The sequence below is a fragment of the Alligator sinensis genome, unplaced genomic scaffold (genome assembly GCF_000455745.1).
Source record: "Alligator sinensis unplaced genomic scaffold, ASM45574v1 scaffold1118_1, whole genome shotgun sequence".
In the NCBI taxonomy this organism is placed as follows: Eukaryota; Metazoa; Chordata; order Crocodylia; family Alligatoridae; genus Alligator; species Alligator sinensis.
Window position 1 is genome coordinate 2,431,874 of NW_005842070.1, and position 20,242 is coordinate 2,452,115.

Genomic DNA, 20,242 nt, shown 5'->3' on the forward strand with positions numbered 1-20,242 from the left:
CTCAAGGCAGCTGTTTTGTTTCAGTCCTCTATAGACTCATCAGATGTGTGATGGCTTCATAGTTGGGGCAAGTTTCTGTTACAAAGGCATTGATTCAACAAGATACTGAATATTAGCCTAATTTTTAAGAAAGTTATGAACTTGCATCTTCTTTTCTTTTCTTTCACATCTGCAAAACTTTCCTCCATGACCCAGACCTTACCTCTGCCATGCACATACTTATAACCATTGGGCTGCCCTAGAGCCACCCACTGCATCTGTGCCTTTTGGAAAGTACTCAGAAGTTTCTGTAATGAAGAATGCAGTGGCTTGCCGGGGTTGCCACTGACCTGCTGTCTGAGGTTGAGTGAACCATATAATTTCATGTGCGGCTTTTCTCCCTTCTTCCCTGTCTGTCTACCCAGTTATAAGGCCTTTAGGAGAGGGAATGCTTCTGACTGTGTGTAAGAACAGTGCTTACTATAATGGAGCTATAATATTTGTTAGGGTCCCTGTGTGCTAGTTGGTAATAAGAATAAAAATAATGTATGGTCTGGGACAAGTTACCTGAAACATAACAAAACATTTCTCACTACAGGAACTGGGAATCTCATGATGGGTTAAGGTCTTAGATGCTGATGGCAAAAAGTTGTCAGGCAGAAGGCAGAGTAGATTTGCACCTTACAAACTAACTAAAAAAGATGGTCCCACATTTCTGGAAGCTATTCCCTACAGTGGTTTGCTAAACTCAAAATCTAATGAGCTTCAGGTTTATCTGCATGCTGAAACCAGAAATACTTAACGATGGCAATGAGACTTAGAATAGACCTTAGATTCTCAACGAGGGTATTGTGAGATCCGTTTCAGGGTGCCACAGGATACCATGTACTATTACCACTGTTAGCTGTGGAAACACTTACATATGATTCACAAGATAAATCCAGATATTTCAAATAGGAATCCAGAATCTCAAAAACCTTCTGACCAGTTGTGGTCTTTCTGAGTTCTTTGCAACAGAAGAATTGATTCACTATCTATCTGTAGTCAAAAAAATGAGTGAAAGCTAAGAGCTGGCATTTTCTGAGCAGTACTTTGAGTTGGGTAAGGGGTCTTGAGTCTAAAAACGTTGAGAACCACTGGCATAGATCCTAAAATGGTTCAGTATAGGATCCCTGGTTTAGGCCCAGGTATTGCGTGGAAGGGGAATTTGCTATGCATTTCATCACTTGCAGAACTGTGCTCCATAAACTAAGCATTTGTTTTAACAGTTTCTAATCATAAAAGGGGATAAAGAAATCCTTCCAGACAAGAACCAAGTGTGCTATCATACAGTGTTTTCTTTCCTGGACTGCAGGCAGCCAAAAACAATAGCTCTCAGACTTATCAACTGTTTGGTGAGGTGCATCTTCAAAACATAACAATGATAAATTAAACGTTAGCTTTCTTAACTATTTCAAGGCTTATCTTTTTTTTTTGAAGAAGTACTTAATATACTTACTGAACAACTCAATAATTTCTTGATCAGTCTTTGCTACCAAAACCTCAATAGCTCTCTGCCAGCTTCCAAAATCTCCAGCTGTCACCTGTCTGCCTCCAAAATACAGTTGTGCATTGTCAGAACTAAAATCTAATCTACAATGCATTGAAAATTTAAGTACATAGTAAAATAAATCAAATTTGAAATAAAAAAAACATAGGGAATACTGTGCTGATTCTATTTCTCATGGTTACATTTCATTTCACAAAGCCATTCCATTTTTAAAACACTAATGTGAAAGCGGTGTGTAATTTATGGTTTATAGATCTAAAATGATATGAAATCCATGGGTCTTTGCTGTGGAATTCAGGTCTAGGTTGTCATAAAGTACATGAAATCTGGACTTCCATATTATGGTCTGGACCTGAATTGGTAAATGATATGAAAGAGATAGTTGCACTTCTATGGTACTGTTTATACATTTGATTGTTTTTATACATGTGACCGTAAAATACCCAGATTCTTAGCCATATTTTCCAATACTGCTCTTAAGGGATTCTGACTCTGACTATAAAAACACACAAGTGAGTAATACCCCTGCTTGCTCCAAGAGTTACGCAAGTCGATGCATGAAGGAGCAAGAGATACCATTCACATGGTTTGGGAATGGGTGATGGCATGGCCCCACCTCATTGATTGTTGACTGAAGTAACTAAACCATAGGGTGGGGGAAGGAGATAGTAATTTACTATTGGTTTAGGTGCTGAAATAGAAGTTAAGCACCAAAATATCCTTGAGGATCAGGGCCCACATTACTATTTTCAGGTATGAGGTGTTCTGTTGAAGTTAGCTGAGCTCCTAAAAGAAAGAAGGTTTCACTTTTTCATGGGATGAGTTGTCACATCACAATATATTTACTGCCTATGTATTTAATAAAAAGTCTTGATGTGAAACATCTTATTGTTGTTGTATGTCTTTGGTGCTGCAGGGAAGTTGTTTGCACTTGGATCCAGGAACAGCTCTCAGGGTCTGGATCTAGCAGCAGCTCAGAAATCATGTGCTGACCTGGGTGCTCGATTAGCCACCGCAGAGGAACTGAGGCGGGCTGTACTGGACTGTTCTTTTGCTGTGTGCGCCAGAGGCTGGTTGGCTGACGGTACCATTGGGTAAGGAGAACGGAAACAGCAAACTCCACCCTAACTAGCATGAATGACTTGCTCTCAAACAAGTTTTCTCCCTTGGGTAATATTATTATTGAGAAACACGGGCTATAAAGAGAGCCTTATGCAACCAAGTCTCAAATGCTGCATTCAAAGATAAGCTAAAAAAGCTGTTACCTTGCACAACATCAATCAAAAACAGCTGATGTTGCAGACCTGTGAATGTACCTTGATCTTAAATCACATCACCCATGATACCAAGATTGTTTCTTCTTTTTTTCCCTTTGAAATCTGTTGTCTCGGCTAAATTTCCCTGGGCCACACTGTATCTTATTTAAACCCAGAAAACAGTCTGTGTAACGGCTATTATTATTTGCTTTTATTTGCTGAAAGCTGACAGCACACTGAACCCCAGAAGAAACATATAGTCTATGGATGCAACCCTGCTTCACTTAAATCCAGTGTCTTCATAGACTATCTTAGTGCGGGACTCTGGTCTCTGTGAACAAAATAAATAATCAGGGTTTGAGTCAAAACTCACCAAAGTCAATTGGGCCAGGCAAAGTAAGTTTGTATTTGTTATTATTTTGTATTATTTATTACTTATTTATTGTGCACAAAGGTGTAATAGGTTCCTCACACAAATAAAGAGAAGGATCTGGTCCTGCCCTGCCCTGTCTAGATATGAGATGACGAGTAAAGGTAACAAAGACTGAAAAGGGTCATTTGTTTCAACAGTATGATCACAATGGGTCTCAGTTCAGGCACGAGTAAATCTTGACAGTTTATATACTATGTTCAGTGACTTATTGCAGGGTTTAGGAAGAACAAAACAGGGACTGAGATTCAAGATTCCTAATTTTTTTCTGGGTTCTGGCACTGACTGATTTTGGAAAATCATTTGTACCAAATTTTTGAAGGGTGATTTTATGGCTCATATATTTTAACTAAGCTATCTAATCTAATCTAATCTATTTAGATGCCTAGACTTGGTTTAGATGAACAGAGTTGAAAATTTTGGTACTAACTCTGTGCCTCTGTTTTCGCCATAAAAATATACTACTTATTTATTTTCAGGAAAGTTGCATATAGAAATCAGTAAAGGATTTTGTGAACCTCATGCAGAAGGTGATTCAAGAATGTGAATCATTTAGATTATTAGAGAAATATCATTATTTTATAGATTGAATTAAACATACCTTTTGAGAATATGCCTTTCAAAACAAGTAGGGTGTCTACACATGTGCTCCAGGGAGCAGGGAGGGCCAGGGCTTTAATTAGAGTGGCTCTCAGAGCTGCTCTGATTAAAGAACCCTCAGTGTCATGTGTATTCAGCATCCCATGCTTCAAAATGGTGGCAGGGGCACTTTAGCTAAAGCTTGTTCAACGAGCTTTAGTTAAAGCACCCTCACCACCATTTTGAAACGCAGAGATGCTGAATACTAGGGCTGTGTGAAGCTTCAGTCACTGATTCAATTTGGCAGAGATTCGGCCTGATTAGGTGGCCGAATCCCCAAATCCAAATTGAATCGGGAGATCCTTTAATCAGAACCCTCTGAATCGATTCAGAGAGATTCAGAAAGATTCAACAATTCAGACATAGACACAGATTTAAATGTTTTTTCTACATACCTCAAGGTACCAGGCGCCTTGTGAATGCTGTGATGGTGGGGCAGATGGAGAGTCCCATAGGATCCCAGCGCACTCGGCAGCAGACCCGGAAGTGGACCAGAAGTACTTTCAGTCCACTTTCAGGTCTGCCAGGGAGCACACAGGCCCCCCCCCCTCTGGCTTGGTGACTGGTGCCTCCTGGGTCTGGGGGGGCACCCGGGGTCCCCCCGTGGCCAATTGCTGAGCTGGAGGGATGCGGGGTGGCCCCCTAGTTTGTTCCCCGGCAGACCTGGAAGTGGACTGGAAGTAGTTCCAGTCCATTTCCAGGTTCGCCGCCAAGCACATGGGGGGGCCCCCTGTGCTCCTGTGAGATGCTCAATCCACCCCAGCATTGCAGCATTCACGAGCCATGCCTGGTACCTTGAGGTAAGTAGAAAAAATGTTTAAAGCTATGTCTGGCCGAATCGCTGATTCTCCGAATCAGCATTGAATCATCAGATTCAGATTTGGCTGAATCAAATCAGGACAGTGATCTGAATCAACGAATTGAATCACTGTCCCTGATTTGGGCCGAGTCTGAATCTGGATTGAATACAGCCTGTTTTGCACACCCCTACTGAATACACATGACAGGGGGCTGCTGGAGTATGCTAATTAGCATGCTCTAGCAGACCCACAGCAGACTCGATTAATCAATGTGCTAGTTAGCATATGTTGGAGCAGAGGTGCGACTTGCGTATAGGTGCCCATAAATGTTTTCAAAGTAAAAAATGGGATTATTCTGATTATTCCAGAAAAAGTGGTCGTTCCTCAAGGGAATGATCCTTCGGGCACAGAAGCAAACAATCCCATTGCATATAAAGGGTGGCACAGGGGCCAGGAAACCCTCTTGGTTGAACAGGGAAATCCAGGAAAGCCTGGGAGCAAAAAAAGAGGTACATGGATAAAGACATATCTCCCAGTTGGATTATAGACAGGCACAAGAGGGACACCAGCCCACCAACAGTTAGCGCTGACCTAGTGAAGGGACACTTGGAGGGGCTGGACATGTTTAAGTCAGCAGGCCCAGATGATCTTCATCCAAGGGGGCTGAGGGAATTAGCCAGTGTCATAGCAGAACCACTGGCAAAACTATTTGAGCACTTGTAGTGCTCAGGACAGGTCCCAGATGACTGGAAAAGGGCCAATATGGTCCCTATTTTCAAGAAAGGGGGAAGGAGGATCTGGGTAACTATAGGCCGATTAGTCTGACCTCCATCCTTGGGAAAAACTTTGAAAAAATTATTAAGGCTCATATTTGTGGGATCCAGCAGGAAAAATAATGCTGAAGTGCAACCAGCATGGATTCATAGCAGGTAGATCCTTCCTGACTAACCTTGTTTCTTTTTACGACCAGGTCATAAAATGCTTAGATGCAGGATTTGAGGTAGATGTCATCTACCTGGATTTTAAAAGGCCTTTGATACAGTGTTTCATCCCATTCTTATAAATAAACTAAGTGGCTGTGATGTAGATGATTACATGGTCAGGTGGGTGGCAAGTTGGCTTGTGGGATGCATACAGAGAGTGGTGGTGGATGGTCAGTATTGACCTGTAAAGATGTGGGCAGTGGGGTCCCCCAAGGTTTGGTCCTTGGACCAATACTGTTCAATATCTTAATCAGTGACTTGGATGAGGGTGTGGAGAGGACTCTGTCCAAATTTGCAGATGACACCAAATTATGGGGAAAAGTAAATACAAAGGTGGGCAGAGAACAGATTCAGACAGATTTGGACAGGTTGGAAAAGTGGGCAGAACAGAACAGGATGCAATTTAGCAAAGATACATGTAAAGTGCTGCACCTAGGGAGAAAGAATCACCAACACATACAGATTGGGAGATGACCTTCTAAGTAGCACAGTGGCAGAAAGGGATCTTGGAGTCATAGATGAATATGAGTTGTCAATGTGATGAAGTGATAAGCAAAGCTAGCCACACACTATCATGCATTAGAAGGTGCATCACAAACAGGTCTAAGGAGGTAATATTTCTCCTCTATGCGACATTGGTAAGGCTGCAGCTGGAGTACTGTTTTGGGTGCCACACTTCAAAAAGGATGTGGATAACCTTGAGAGGGTCCAGAGGAGGACTACTGATATGGTTAGGGGCCTGCAGGTAAGGCCCTATGAGGAGAGATTGAGGGACCTGGATCTCTTCAGCCTCCGTAAGAGAAGGCTGAGAGGTGATCTTGTGGCCGTCTACAAATTCATTGGGGGGGAGGGTGGGAAGGGCAGCAAGGAATAGGAGATGCCCTGTTTACCAGGTTGCCTCTTGGGGTAACTAGAAATAATGGCCACAAACTGACAGACAACAGATTTTGATTGGACATCAGGAAGAACTTCTTCACGGTAAGGGTTACAAGAATCTGGAATGGGCTTCCAAGGGAGGTGGTGCTCTCCCCTACCCTGGAGGTCTTGAAGAGGAGACTGGACAAGCATCTGGCTGGGGTTATCTGACCCTAGTGCTCTTTCCTGCCTAGGGCAGGGGGTTGGACTCAATGATCTATCAAAATCCTTTCCAACCCTAACAATCTATGAAATCTATGAAAATATGGGCTTTGTTTTCTATTTTGGAGGGACCAAAGGGCAGAAGCTGCACAATTTCAAATCTACCCCAAAAACTCTCTCGTGTTTTACTAAAAGGTTTGTTTCACTGGTAGTTCCTGTCTAATGTACATGTCAGGCCAGTAGAAAGTATAGTAAGACTGGAATGCAGTGCCATCTGCCTGCTAACTGCCTGTTTCATTAGATGTTGCAGTTCACCAACTTTCTCACTGTGAAGTGAAAACTGGGACATGGATGAGAACTAACTGCAGAAGTGATGCAGGTGGACTGGGTTGTAACAACCAAAAGAAAGGTTGGAAATTACCCCACAATATGACTCCCCATTGTGGGGGAGGGTATGTCCATCTTTGGTAATCACTGTTTGTAGTAAATGGATCTTTTCTTGCTTCTGGTGCCCAGCTACCAGCAGAAGCCAAGAATGCTCTTCCCTCATTTGCTTTTGGCTCAATGTTCAGTGTGTTCCTGCCAGACATGGACCTCACATTTAGACAACTTAATATTATAACAGGTACCCCTTTCATTTTGATTTGATTAACAATAATGATTATTATAGATCCTAGCAGTAGGAGGAGAAACCCTGAAGAAATACCTGAGGTAAGGCACAGTTTTATGTAGCACAGTGTGTAAACAGTATATGATTGTAAAGGTTTAGTTGAAAACCTTTGGGTACTTACAAAAATTTATCTGAATCTCTTGGTTTGGCAAATATGGGCTACACATCTTGCGAGAAAACACTTCTACAGTTTTATTCTCATTTGAAAATGGGGTTTTGGTTCCAAAGGCCATGCCCAGACCACAAATTTACCAAGCCAGAGCCTTCAAATATGCATGTGCAACCTCCAGCATGAGAAACAGTGCAACTGCAACTGCATCTCGCTAAAGAGAAGGCAGATTAGCACTGATTCTCAACAATGCTAATTAGACTGCCCTCATCAGTGAGGGGACATGGCTAAGTGCTGTAAGTGAAAGGCAGGTAAAGCACAGACCCCTCCCTTGTGTGACATAACCACACCAGCCAGTTAGGCTCCCCTGGACCTTTGACTTTTTTTCCCCCTAAACCTTTAAAATGCTGGTAGTGCTTAAGTGGGAAAAATGGACACTCCTGTACCTACTGCATGCTCTCTTACAATATAGAAAGGTTATATAAAAGAACTTGTTTACTAACCTGCCATGCACTTTACAGAGGTGAAAATAGTTTTCTTGGCTCTGCACATTGGTCCTTAGACTGAGTTGAGAAGGCAAGAAAAATAATGCATTTGAGTGTAGGAAGCTTTCTTATTCCTTTAAAAAATGGATTTTTAAAATTCTAAATGTACCTTAAAATCAATTTAAAACCTTTTTTCACTTGGAGAAAAGACTGCCAGAAATAATTGTTTTCATTTTAAGTTTTCTTTTAATATCATTTTTCATTTATAGTAACAATTTCCTGCCCTTTAGAAAAAAGAATGAGAAACTGTATTTTTTCATTAAAAATGCATGAAGCTTAATGTTATCCTAAAGTAACTAATAATGGTCATCAAATCTAATAATGTCCTAATGTGTAGGAACCTGGGAATACTATCCCATGCAAAAACATAACTTTATCACTGCTGCACATTGATATTAAATGAGTAACTGTATTTCATTCATGGGAACTTTTAAAATCAAATCAAGTGAATGAGTATAGTGCAGCAAGATTAAAGGAGTGATAAAACTGATGAAGGAACAGTTGTTCACAAGTTGGAAAGATATTCTTGTGGTTAAGACTCTCAAATGGAGGTCAGATGACCTGGTTTCTATTTCTGGCTCTGCTTTGGGATTCCTGTCTGACTTTGAACAAACCACTCTTTCTGTCCTATGTTTTTCAATGCACCCGTCACCCTAGAACAGAACGATGCATGGTGGATACAAAAATAAATGTAGGTATGCTTTTGTCCAAACAGTACTCTACATCTTTCCTTTTTCTTTATGGCTAGGGACAGACATTCAAAAAGCCTGAGCCTGAATTGATTCAGTCTTTTCAGGTTAGTCTAACCTGCCTAGGTTGAACCGGTTTGCAACTGTAAAGATTTTCCCTCTGGACTGAGAAAATGCAGGCATGTGTGTGTAGTGGCCTTCCCTTCCCTTCCATAGTGGTGAGCTGAGGAGTTGGGGGCGGGGCGAGGCCCTGGCAGGATGTTTTGATTAGGGAGGGGTATAAACCCCTACTCTGCCTGCACTGTCCCAGGCTTTTCTGATCTCGCTGCTCAAGGGGCAGGAATGTTGTCGCACCCCAGCCCTGGGCTAACACGCTAAAGCAAAGCGGGGTGTATGGAGTGCATGCATCTGTTGATGATACTGGGCTTTTCAGTCTCCCGCTCTCTGCTTCTTCATACTGTCTGCAAACCTGATAGGCGAGGGAGCCAGCAAGGAGCTGAACACACCATTTATCAGCCCATCAACAAAACAAGAGCCTTTCTCAGTAGTTCAAGCTCTTCTTAAACAGCTTTTTCCAAGGAAGGAATAGAGGAACGTTACCAGCTGACCTGTTGATTAGCTCCAAAAAGCCCTAAGTGGACATCGTTCTATCTCCCTGTCCCAGTGAAATTGGACACACACACACACACACACACACACACACACACACACCCCTCTCAGCAATAGCTAGCATACCACATGCCTAGGATCTGTGGGGCTGGGGTCCATGCTCTGAGACATGGGAGGGAGGGAAGGAGGGAGGGAGGGAGGGAGCGGGGGGGGGATCCCTGCTTGAGCAGCAAGCAGCGAGGGAGGGGTGTGTGGAATGGAGAAGCCAGGCAGCAGCCTTTGCCAGAGCTCTTGCTAGGGAGCAGAGGAGCAGGGCAAGCCCTGTTCTCTGGGGCAGACAGCACAGCCCAGCCCAGGGCCGCAAAGCGTCTGGCACGCTGGGGCACTCCTGGTTTAATTTAAACCAGGAAGGGGTCTGGGACAGAAGTTGCATAAACCAGTTTGACCCAAATCAGTTAAGTTTGATGCTACATTCAATCAGGTTTAAGTGATTTTGAAACTGGTTTATGTGCACTGAACTTGCGTTCTGTTACAGGTTTAATCCAGTTTTTGGTCACTTATGTGTAATGTCTGTCCCTAGCCTAGCAGTGGCCCACTTGTTCTAGCCTGGCTTTCTTGGCCTCAGCTTTCTCCTTATGCTGGTCTCTGGGACCTTGGCCCTGTCTATCACAGTCTCTGAGCCCCACGTCCCCATCTCTCAGCCCTCTTGGACTCTGGGCCTCCTGGTGTCCCAGAGCCAGGAAAGATTGTTCCTTTTTTCCTCTCACCCTTTGGGGTTCCTGATTTGGGCAAGACTGTTTATGCACCCCTCAGCCTCCTTGGTCTCTGACCCAGGCCAGGCAGCTCTGGTGCTGCTCAGCCCCCTTTTGTTCCCTGATGCCAATAGGGCTTTATGTGAGGTGCTTCACAGGCACTCCTGTGGCTTCTCTGCTACCTCCCAGTTTCAACTTTAATGCAACACAAACACAAGCAACTGCTTACAATGAAAAATTCTCAGCTTTGAGTGGACGTCTTCCTGTATGCCCTACCTCCCTTTGGACTCTCACCTTCTCGCTCTCATGGGTGGCTGGGATGCTTGCCAGGCTACCTTCTGCAGCCCCTTTCTCCCAGGAAACCTGCTGCCTGTAACATGCAGGGCCAGTCTGCCCCCCTCTTGCTTCTAGTGCTGACTTATGTGCCCTAGACCAGTGGTTCTCAACCTTTTTTTTTGTACCAAGCATCAGTGGTCAGCCGTGACCCAGTGCCCCTCTCTCCTGACCCACTGCCCACTGCCCCCTGCCCCAAGGCCCCAGCCTCACAGTGTGTGGGGCAAGGGGTGGGAGTGTGGGGCAAGGTAAAGGGTGAGCCTTGTAGTTTTCCATAAGTGCAGAACACGGGCTGTATTTACAACAGTGTTTGTGGAGCTATTCTACCAATGTAGCTCCACAAATAAAAGAGATGAAAAAAACCACTAACTATAGAGAGAGCAAGACGGATTAGTGCCATCAGTTCATCTAATGCTACTCTCAGTAAAACTACACAAAACAATGGTAAAAAGAAAAGGCAGTGTTTGTGACCGTTTTGTATATTCTGGTGACCCACAGGTTGAGAAGCGCTGCCCTAGAGCACTCCCCCTTCTGGTCAGGGGACTCTAATTACAGGGATTTCTCCTTGGACTTAATGGTCAGCCTGCCCCTCTGTGCTGCAGTTCTACCCACCTGCTTGCATCTTCTATCCTCTGGCTGCCTGGAATATGTCCCACGCAGCCAAATGCTGCGGTGCAGCTAGCTTCTGTTGCAATGTCCACGTAACACAATGTTTTTATCACAATTGGTTGTAAAATCCTTGTTGATAACTATCACAGGTATGTCAAGGATTGAAAGCACAGGAAGATGCTTTCGGTCCTAAAACAAGCCCCTGTTGTAGGAGTGAGATACAGTAGCAGGGCAGCATGAGGAAGCTTGTGCTTCCACTGCCTGTGCTGTACTTCTTGTAAGGATAAAGCGAGTATCCACAGTGGCACTCTTCAGATTACTGTTTCTTTAGAAATGCCGCCCTCCCCCATCCCTGGAGCATGTGTAAAAGTGCACTTACTTTTTTGGGACTTGATTTTTTTTTCTGTTTTCTTCAATAAGCCTTTAGGGACCTTGGCACAAAAAAGCAGGAATATCCTAATGAAATATATGGATGAAACGAAGTTGGGAGATATCGATAATAGAAGAGGATTGAAGTATTATAGAAATGGAATGATCCTGAGGATAGGAGCAATAGATATGGGATGAAATTCAATAGTAAGAAGAGCAAGATCATGTATTTAGGGATTAATAACAATTTATTTGCTAAGCTATGAGGTCATCAGTTGGAAATAACAGGGTAGGAGAAAGGTGAATGGGTTGATTATAGGATGACTAGGAGCCACCAATGTGATACGGCTTTGAAAAAAGGAAAATGTAATCTTAAAATGTATTAGGAGAAATATGCCCCATAAAGATAAGGAAGTATTTAATGCCTTTACAGAAGGTACTCAGACCTCAGATAGAAAGCTGAGACCTCAGCTAGAATACTTCATACAGTCCTTCTTACCCATGTTTAAGAAAGATGCCTTTGTACTTTTTTAAGCTTAAATGAATCTAAGTCCCATGCCTACTGTCATCCCCAACGCTGGAGAAAGTAGCCAGAGAGCAATGTCAACAACCTGTATGCTGACATGTAAAAAATGAAACAAATTCTTAGGTGATAGAGGTGCAAGTAGGATAGCTGATGAAGTGTTGCCTCAGGAAATTTTGGGACAAATCATACCACTACCTTCAAATAAACTCATATTCCTCATAACAGTGAAAGCCAGCAAAGAACACTTCTTTCCACTGCTGCCCAACTCTGCAAATGCCTGCCTCTGTAAATGCCTTCTACCTCCCAAATGGGAGAGATCAAGGAGTCCATAAAGAGACTCAGAACTATATCTATGGGCATGTACAAGGTAACAACTTTTAGTTCAATGTCAACTATACAACTCAACTTTCTAAATACAGTCTACAAGGTACTATTCTGCATGTACCTGATGGCAGAGCTGTCCCTGGGGGTTTGTGAATCTGGGTGGCTATCATGAGCCCTGCGCTTTGGGGGTCCCCATGGACAGTGCCATACAGGCCCGGCATGGCCATCATGTGCCACCAGCTCTGTGCTCTGGCCACTCACCACCCCCTGTCCCCCCAGTCCACGCTCCGGCCACTCGCCACTCTCCAGGCCCACATAAGCTGATATGCCCCAGGCCCTGCACGCCCCTAGGGATGGCTCTGCCTGATGGAGAAGGTCAAGTATAGACTGAGTTTAGCAAGCATGTTTTAGCTAAGCCTGACCTAAACTTGACCATTTACCTAGCCTAGACAAATCCTTGGGGTCCTTTGATGACTCCTCTTCATGGGTCAACCTGATTTCTCTTCCAATAACTAAATAAGACAGGGGAGAAACTTAAGATAGTAAAGTTGGAAGTAAAAATAGAGAGGTTTCACTTCCTAGTCCTCTCTGCCAGTTGTAAGTTTGACTATGTTGATGCATAAGATATAAACAATGTATTCACGAGCGCTTTTTTTCCTGAAAAATCATGATTAGCTTGGATGGCTGGGAAGCATAGGTGGGTCTTGGAAAGTCTATTGAGTAGAAACTATAAAGGCTAATTTTGGCTGGATGCAACCCAAAAAAAGTGCCTGCTAAGTATGATATGAAGACATTCCAACAGCAATACTGCCACTGAAAACGTCAAAAGGGGGCTTACCAAGGCAGAACCAATATCCTTTAGTTTCTATTAAAATATATTCCAAAATGCAGTCTTTTATACTTAAAATTGTATTTATGAACACTGAAATAATAAGGCCTCTGTTCATTAAATAAATATACTCCATTCATGCAGATTTCTATACTGTAGCCAAGTACGTAAGATTTTATATACCCATTTTACTATAATATCATTATATATAATTTGACCATTCTCAGTGTATGAACCCTTTCTAGACTATTAGGAGCTCAAAATCAGACCATATGTCACTGGGTGATTTTATCCTAGATTTGTAACAAGGACTCAAATTTAATCTGTGGCTTTCATGTAATCTTTTATTAATTATTTGGAGTGGGAGGGAGGGCAATGCACAGGAAAACTTTGTAAAATTTTTGTTACAATGTTATTAATTTATAAAGAAGCTCAATTCTCAGACAAAAAAGTCAGATAAGATTAAAGATTCTAAATACCTATGTATTTAAAACCACATTGCAGGGTTGTTTTGTTGGATTTTTTTTAAACTGCAACATTGAAGAGTCATGGAGCTTGTTGTTCAATTTTAGAAAATATAGAAACTCAAAAAATTGGAATGAAACAATATTTCAGAAAAACAAGATATGAAAAAGCATGGTGTTGATTTCTTTGATGTATTTATGGAGAGCAAAGCATATCCCCTTTCAGCTTTCATTTTGCTAAGTAAAACAAGCCAAAGTCCCTTAGGTCTTCTCTTGCATGATGTGGTATCTCTTACATTGATCATGCTGACAACCTGTCCACGGGGTGTGCAGTTCCCCTTCTAGGCTCTGGAATGCTTCTTGTCCCTGCCCCAGAGGGCAGGGCAGTGTGGCAGCATGGGGAGCTGAGGGTGAGCCTGGGGCATGTGGTGCAGTGGAGAGTGGGCAGGATCAGGGGTCGGGGGTTTCAGACATGCAGTACACCAGGGCATGCCCACTCAGGTGCTCAATATAGCAGTAAGGGAGAATGCGTATGCAGTGCACTGGTGAGGGGAGGGTCATGGATATGTGGTGTAGGGGGAGGCAGGGATTGCAGGTATATGGTGCAGTAGATAGGTGGCATCCAGGGGGTGTGCAGTCCGACCATGGCAATTCCTGGTGTGGTTCACAGGGTTTGCAGCCCCTGCTGGTGCAGCCTGTGCGGCATGCAGCCCCTAGCTGCTTGGAGGTTGTACAGCCCTGTAATAGTGTTTTGTATGCTCCAGGCATGAATCTTGGAATGAAAAAAAAATTCTTTAAGTCTACAGCAGAAAAACATAAAATATCATTACACTGCAGTATGTAACTAAAATAATCATGATTACATTAACAAACATTATTAGCTATTCCCATGTGGAAAACTGTGCAGACTAAAACTAATATCATAATTAAGGGAAGCTGTCTCTAATTTATGGATATGAAAGTTGCAATTATCACAAAAAGCAAATCTTAACAAAATTTTAAAAAAATTAAGTTTAAACTTAGAATAAAGAATTCCCTACGAAATAGGTCATGGAAGTGCAAAGTTAAGGTACCTAACAGTTTTGACTCTGCCCTGTAGTGATATTACAAAGGTAAAACAATCTGAATTAACTTTAAAAATAGCTTTCTTTAATCTGAGATCAGAAACCAAAAATGTAAATATAAACTTCTGTTATATTGAAAGACATCACTACTTACTAGCATTGACCTTGGAACATTAACTCAAGTATGTTGAAAAAACAATAATTTTTGGTTATAAGCCAAAGTACAACAAAAATGAACTTTATGTTTAACAGGTAAAAGAGGTGTAGAAAAATATATGAGTATAATTTGTCTGAGTTAATGTTGCAGGAGTAAGTAGCCTTGAATATTTTTGCATTTTGTTATCTGACTTCTTTAAAGGAAATTAAAGAAAAAATCTAGATATTTGGCTGCAGTAATTTATGAGCCCCATGCACTTCGTTTTCAAAGTTCCTCGAGGTAGATAAGGACTGTAGTCAGCAACACTAAAAAGCCTTCATTTCAAATACACAGCTCAACTAAACTTCCTGGTTAAGGGCACCCGTAAGGCAAAAGTGCTGATTTGCAGAGTCAGTATTTTAACACCTCCTCGATAAACCTTAAATAAATTGTAATGTCCATGTGTGAAATGGGTGATTCTAAAGGCTTGTAACTGTAAAACCTCTGAACTATTTTTTTACTTCAGAGTTGGCTTGATTTTTAATTCTCCTAGTGATGTACAAGACAAGAGCAGATGAAATCTTTTGCTTGAAAATTTTTTATATAAGTGAATTAATTGTAAGATATTTTTCACATATTTTTAACTAAGAAACAATGAAACCAAGTGAAAAAAAACAGTAATAAAGTTATGTGCACCTGAAAAAAGATGGATATTAGTATGGAAGTTGGATTTTATATTTTAATATGTTACTAATGCCACCTTTAAAATAATTGCATGTAGGGTTGCTTTTTATACTGCTGACTAAAAGCAGAGTTTGCCTGTATATATGGCACTGTTAGACATTTTTTAGGGACACCTGGATATTCTAGAGCAAATATTCATTATTTGTATTCTTATCTCTATTCTGACTCATTCTATTCCTTCAGAGTACATTCAAGGGTTAATTTTATCAGATACCTCTACATAAATTTATAAAGGTAATAGCTACTTGTGAACAAGAAATGTATGCTGATTGCAAACCAGACTTAACTAAGCAACACACTATAAAGTATGCAAAGGAATCGTGTAATTCTTCCCATCTTACACTGTTAGCATTAAAATGAATTAAAAAACCCTAAATGACCCCATTCTTCTATTACATTTGTTATTCAGATTTACTTATAGGGTTGTATAATGTTTGTGACATTTTCTTAACTAGAGTGCCTCCTAAAGAGCAAGAGTTGAGCAGCTAGAAGGATCATGCTATGTTTCAATTTTTTTTTACTACCCCTACTTATAATACATAAGAAACTGAGCACTTTTTGCATTCCTTTTTCCTTTTTACATAAGGCATGATTCTTTTCATTCTCAGAGGAACTGTGCTTGAATGGTGTCAGTTTTAATCAAACTAAATCCACAAGGATAATATTACAATGTTAAGTTAAAGTTTTAAGAGCAGTATCAACTAAGGCCTGTTTGAATCAAGGGCAAATTCATTTATAGGACACACAATTCACTTTAAACTTAATGCAGAAGCAGAGTTTAGCTATAAATTCAACGTTTTGGATCTTCGTATAATGGGCCTCAACAGATCAAACACATTAGATTCTCACTTTGTATATAGTGTTAAAATGCTATATTTTATATAGACTTCTAATATGTTTATTTTTAATCAACAGTAGCAAAGAATCACTGTTCTAATGATTAACCAGTCAATATACTATATAAGAGTTCCATCAGATAGGTGCTTGCAGGAGTAAACCACTCGTGAACTTTCTATAGTACCTGAAAAATATTAAAAGAAACATTTTGTTCTTTGAATTCACAATCCTATTTTGAACATGACAGGAATATTTCAAGGCTGTGTCATGCAAAGAGAATGGTTTAATCTGTTCCAGAAGTAACACATGAAATGAAGCCGTTTGGAAAAGAAGGAGAACATAGTGACTAGAACAGGGAACTAGAAGTCAGAAAATCCAGGCTAAATATTTTACAAATTGGAAACCAAAGACAAGGCATATGAATCCAGGCATGGTCTGATTTGCAGAGATGCCAAGTGTCTAAAATTCCACATGAATGGACTGTGGGACATTATTTTTCAAAACAGACCTCTATTGAAATTAAACCTCCAAGTATTTCAATTTTGGGGTATCACAGCTCAAGCCTTGCTAGATCCTATTTCACCTTATACACCCGAATGGCACTTAATAGCCAGTTTCATCAGTGCCTGTTTTGGTAATTCTACTCCAGGTGCAGTATGGATGCACAACTGTCCATGTGCCAGCTACGTTTGCACAGTTGGGCTCTGCATTTTGGTCAGGCAGGCATGGTACCATACAATCACCAAAGTATGCACATAAGTCCTGAAATTGTACATGTTTTGTGAAATAGCTTTGTAGTTTATTCCTCTTCTTATCATGCCATTAATTGATTGAACATGTGGCTGGGTGACCACTTAAGGCATGATTAACAGTGTAATCTGTACATGGGGCCTTGGCTGCTCACAGGGTTAACTTCAAGACTAATTGCCATGTAGGCATGTAAAGTGAAATAGGACCTATCCCCAGGCTCATTGTTTAAAGGTGCATGGCCATAGCTCTACTCCATGCAAAGTCAAGTAACTTAAGCAGTTAGGAGCCAGGTCCCACTGACTTTCAGCCAAGACCCATTGACTCTGGGATACTATGTGCTATCTCTTTTGAAAATTGGATCATAGCTGTCTCAGTCACTAGACCTTGCAATGTTGAGTGAAATATCTAAACACATTTTAAAAAATGAGCACTAAGAGGGTCTATACATGTGTTCTGGGGGTGGGAGGGCACTTTAATTAGAGCTGCTCTAATTAAAGTGTCTGGATTGTCTCATGTATCAGCATCCCCATACTTCAAAATGGTGATGGGGACATTTTTATCTAAAGCTCACTCAACGAGCTTTAGATAAAGCGCCCCCACCACCATTTTGAAGTTGAGGACACTGATACATGAGACATGGAGGCTGGCTAGAGCACGGTAATTACCACGCTCCATCAGACTTGATTGAATCTGCTCTGCTGCCATTTTGAAGCACAGGGATGCTGATACATGAGATGTGGAGGCTGACTGGAGGGTACTGATTAGCACACTCCAGTAGACTTATTAATTGAGTCTTCTCCAACACACTGTAATTACAGTGCATTGGAGCAGCCTCCCCACACATGTACAGGCACCCTAAGGTCTGAGCTGACAAAAGGCTAATCACCTGCATTTATTTTTGCAGATTAGGCCATTTGTTTTATTTAGGTGCCTAAATTTGAATTTAGTGGGGTTTGTCTACATGATGGGGCTGCTACTGCTTTAGCAATAGCAGCTGAGTTGTGGTGATAGAACTGATTGATGTAGGTGCAGCATATACTGGCAAGACTTTTTTGACACCAGAGTTATGCCAGCTTCCCAAGTATCAAAAGCTTAGCCAGCAGACAGTTTTACTAGCATAGATACAATGGCTATGGATGCTGATGTTTCCATATCTCCTGCCAATACAGCTGAGCTTTGTAATGCATGCTACACTGGAGATTACTTTCAAGAATCCCAGTTGAAAAAATTGCTCTTAAATTGTAAGCATGTGAGAGTTTGGGAAAAACATTTATCTTCTCATTTTCCTCATCTACTCATCTCTGCAAATTTTTTTAGGAGCTTTAGATGGAAGGCACTGTGTATGCATGCACACATGCACAAACATGTTCAAAGTACAGATTTAAAAATATATTGAAAAATTATTAAAATATACCTTGCATTGTAAAACCATCAATAGTTTCATACTTTCCTTTAAGGAATTAAAAAAGAAAAGGTTTGTACATGAAATCAGAACCAATTTCTGACATTGCCACCATTTCAAATACAAGTCATGTTCATCCAAATATTTTAGTGACATAGAAGTTCAAAAAAATCCTGGAAATATGCAAAAAATGAATTAGAAAAGTCAAAACACAAACTAAACTAGCCAACCAACCAAAGCATGTCCTTCCCTAAGGGTCAAATGCACTCTTGTTTTTTCCCCTGGAAAAACAAAGCATATACTCATTTGAAATGTAAAATGTGTTTGTGTGAGTGCACACATCTATGTGCAGACAACAAAAAAATCTTTAGAGATTTCTTTCCTGCTGCATATGCCCTGAACATACTAAGACAGAACATGTGTTTACTACCATGAGTAGTCTCTCTGATGCAAATGGACTATGCATAGTTGTTAAGTTAAGCATGTGTGAAAATCTTACAGGATAGACCTGTAAGTGCTCCCAGACTGTTCAATACTTTCAACCCTAACAATCTGCATTATTTAGTTTACCAGGCTCTCTTTACAAGGAAATTACCTAAGAAATTGAACAAATAGCCTGTTGATAATATTATCCTTCACTGGATCCAAATGCTTTGTAAGTAAAAGGCTTGGAAGCTCCTTCCAGTACATAGGGGAATCCTTGTTTTTATTTTGAGGCATGTGTACTGGTAAAGGACAAAGATGCATCATTTCAGATTGTACCATTTGTTTTTCTAAAAAAGAAATAGAAATCACATTAAAAGCCTAAATTTAAGAACTAGTTATGGTTGCACAAACACTTCAAAGTTAGCAAATAAAAGAATTAAAGTTGGCCTTTCAACCTTAACTCAGCTCTTTTGTCCATATACATTATCACATAGTCTTCAATTACTTGATCAAGTACTGTTTTTCTACTAGTCTTCAACCTCTTTCAAAGAATATTTCTTTTTTTCCTCCACATTTAACATTTGCCCAATGCAAAATTAATTTCCTAATGGGCTTTTCTACTGTGCTCTCATTGCTGTACTTGAGCATTTAACTCTCCTGCAAATATCCTCTGGTATCTCATATTGGGCATTTAGAAAATAAAGAACATACAGGCCATGTCCACATGAACGTGGATGGACATTTATTTCCCTGGGGTCAAGAAGCAGTGGCATACCTGCTACTTGTTCCCAGGCAACTCCATTGCCACGTGCCCTCTGGTGCGTGGCAGGTTACCCTGGGTGGGGTAGGGGAGGCTGGGGCCAGCAGTGGGCTGGCCCCAGCAGCCTTACCTGGGGTACTGTGGGCTTCCTGGGGATGCAGCAGCAGCAATCCTGCCATTCGGAGCCTGCCACTGGTTGGAGCCAGAGCAGCTGGAGTGTAGCTCCTATCAGTCAGGCTCTGGTTTTTGGTAGTGTGTATTGGCCTTGTGTGCACCACTCTGCTTTTTTTTGCATGGGTGTTTTGACCCCCAGATCTCCCAGGGTCAACCCTTCCCTCCCCACCGATGCTGCTATCTTGCAGTGCGGAGAACAGCTGAATATGTGGTGCTGCAGATGTGTCTGCAGCTCATCTGGACATGGCCACAGGGGCCAACTGAAAATTCTGGTGCAAGTGACCTGCACACTATTGAGATTTCACTAATAGTTAGATTTATGTTGCACAAACTGCTAATCCAACATTTTGTTATGGCTTCCTGTGCACTTGAAATGATACACGGGAAGGCATTCTTTAAATTACTTCC

General features: G+C 41.4%; 1 protein-coding gene across 1 annotated transcript in view; it reads left to right on the top strand.

The window, feature by feature from the left end:
- Positions 1–20,242, top strand: part of SUSD5 (sushi domain containing 5) — a 70,866-nt gene that overhangs the window by 14,100 nt on the left and 36,524 nt on the right. The window contains exon 2 of the mRNA XM_025204110.1: positions 2,445–2,622. Within this exon, the coding sequence (XP_025059895.1) occupies positions 2,445–2,622 (178 nt within the window). The remainder of the gene's footprint in view (positions 1–2,444; positions 2,623–20,242) is intronic.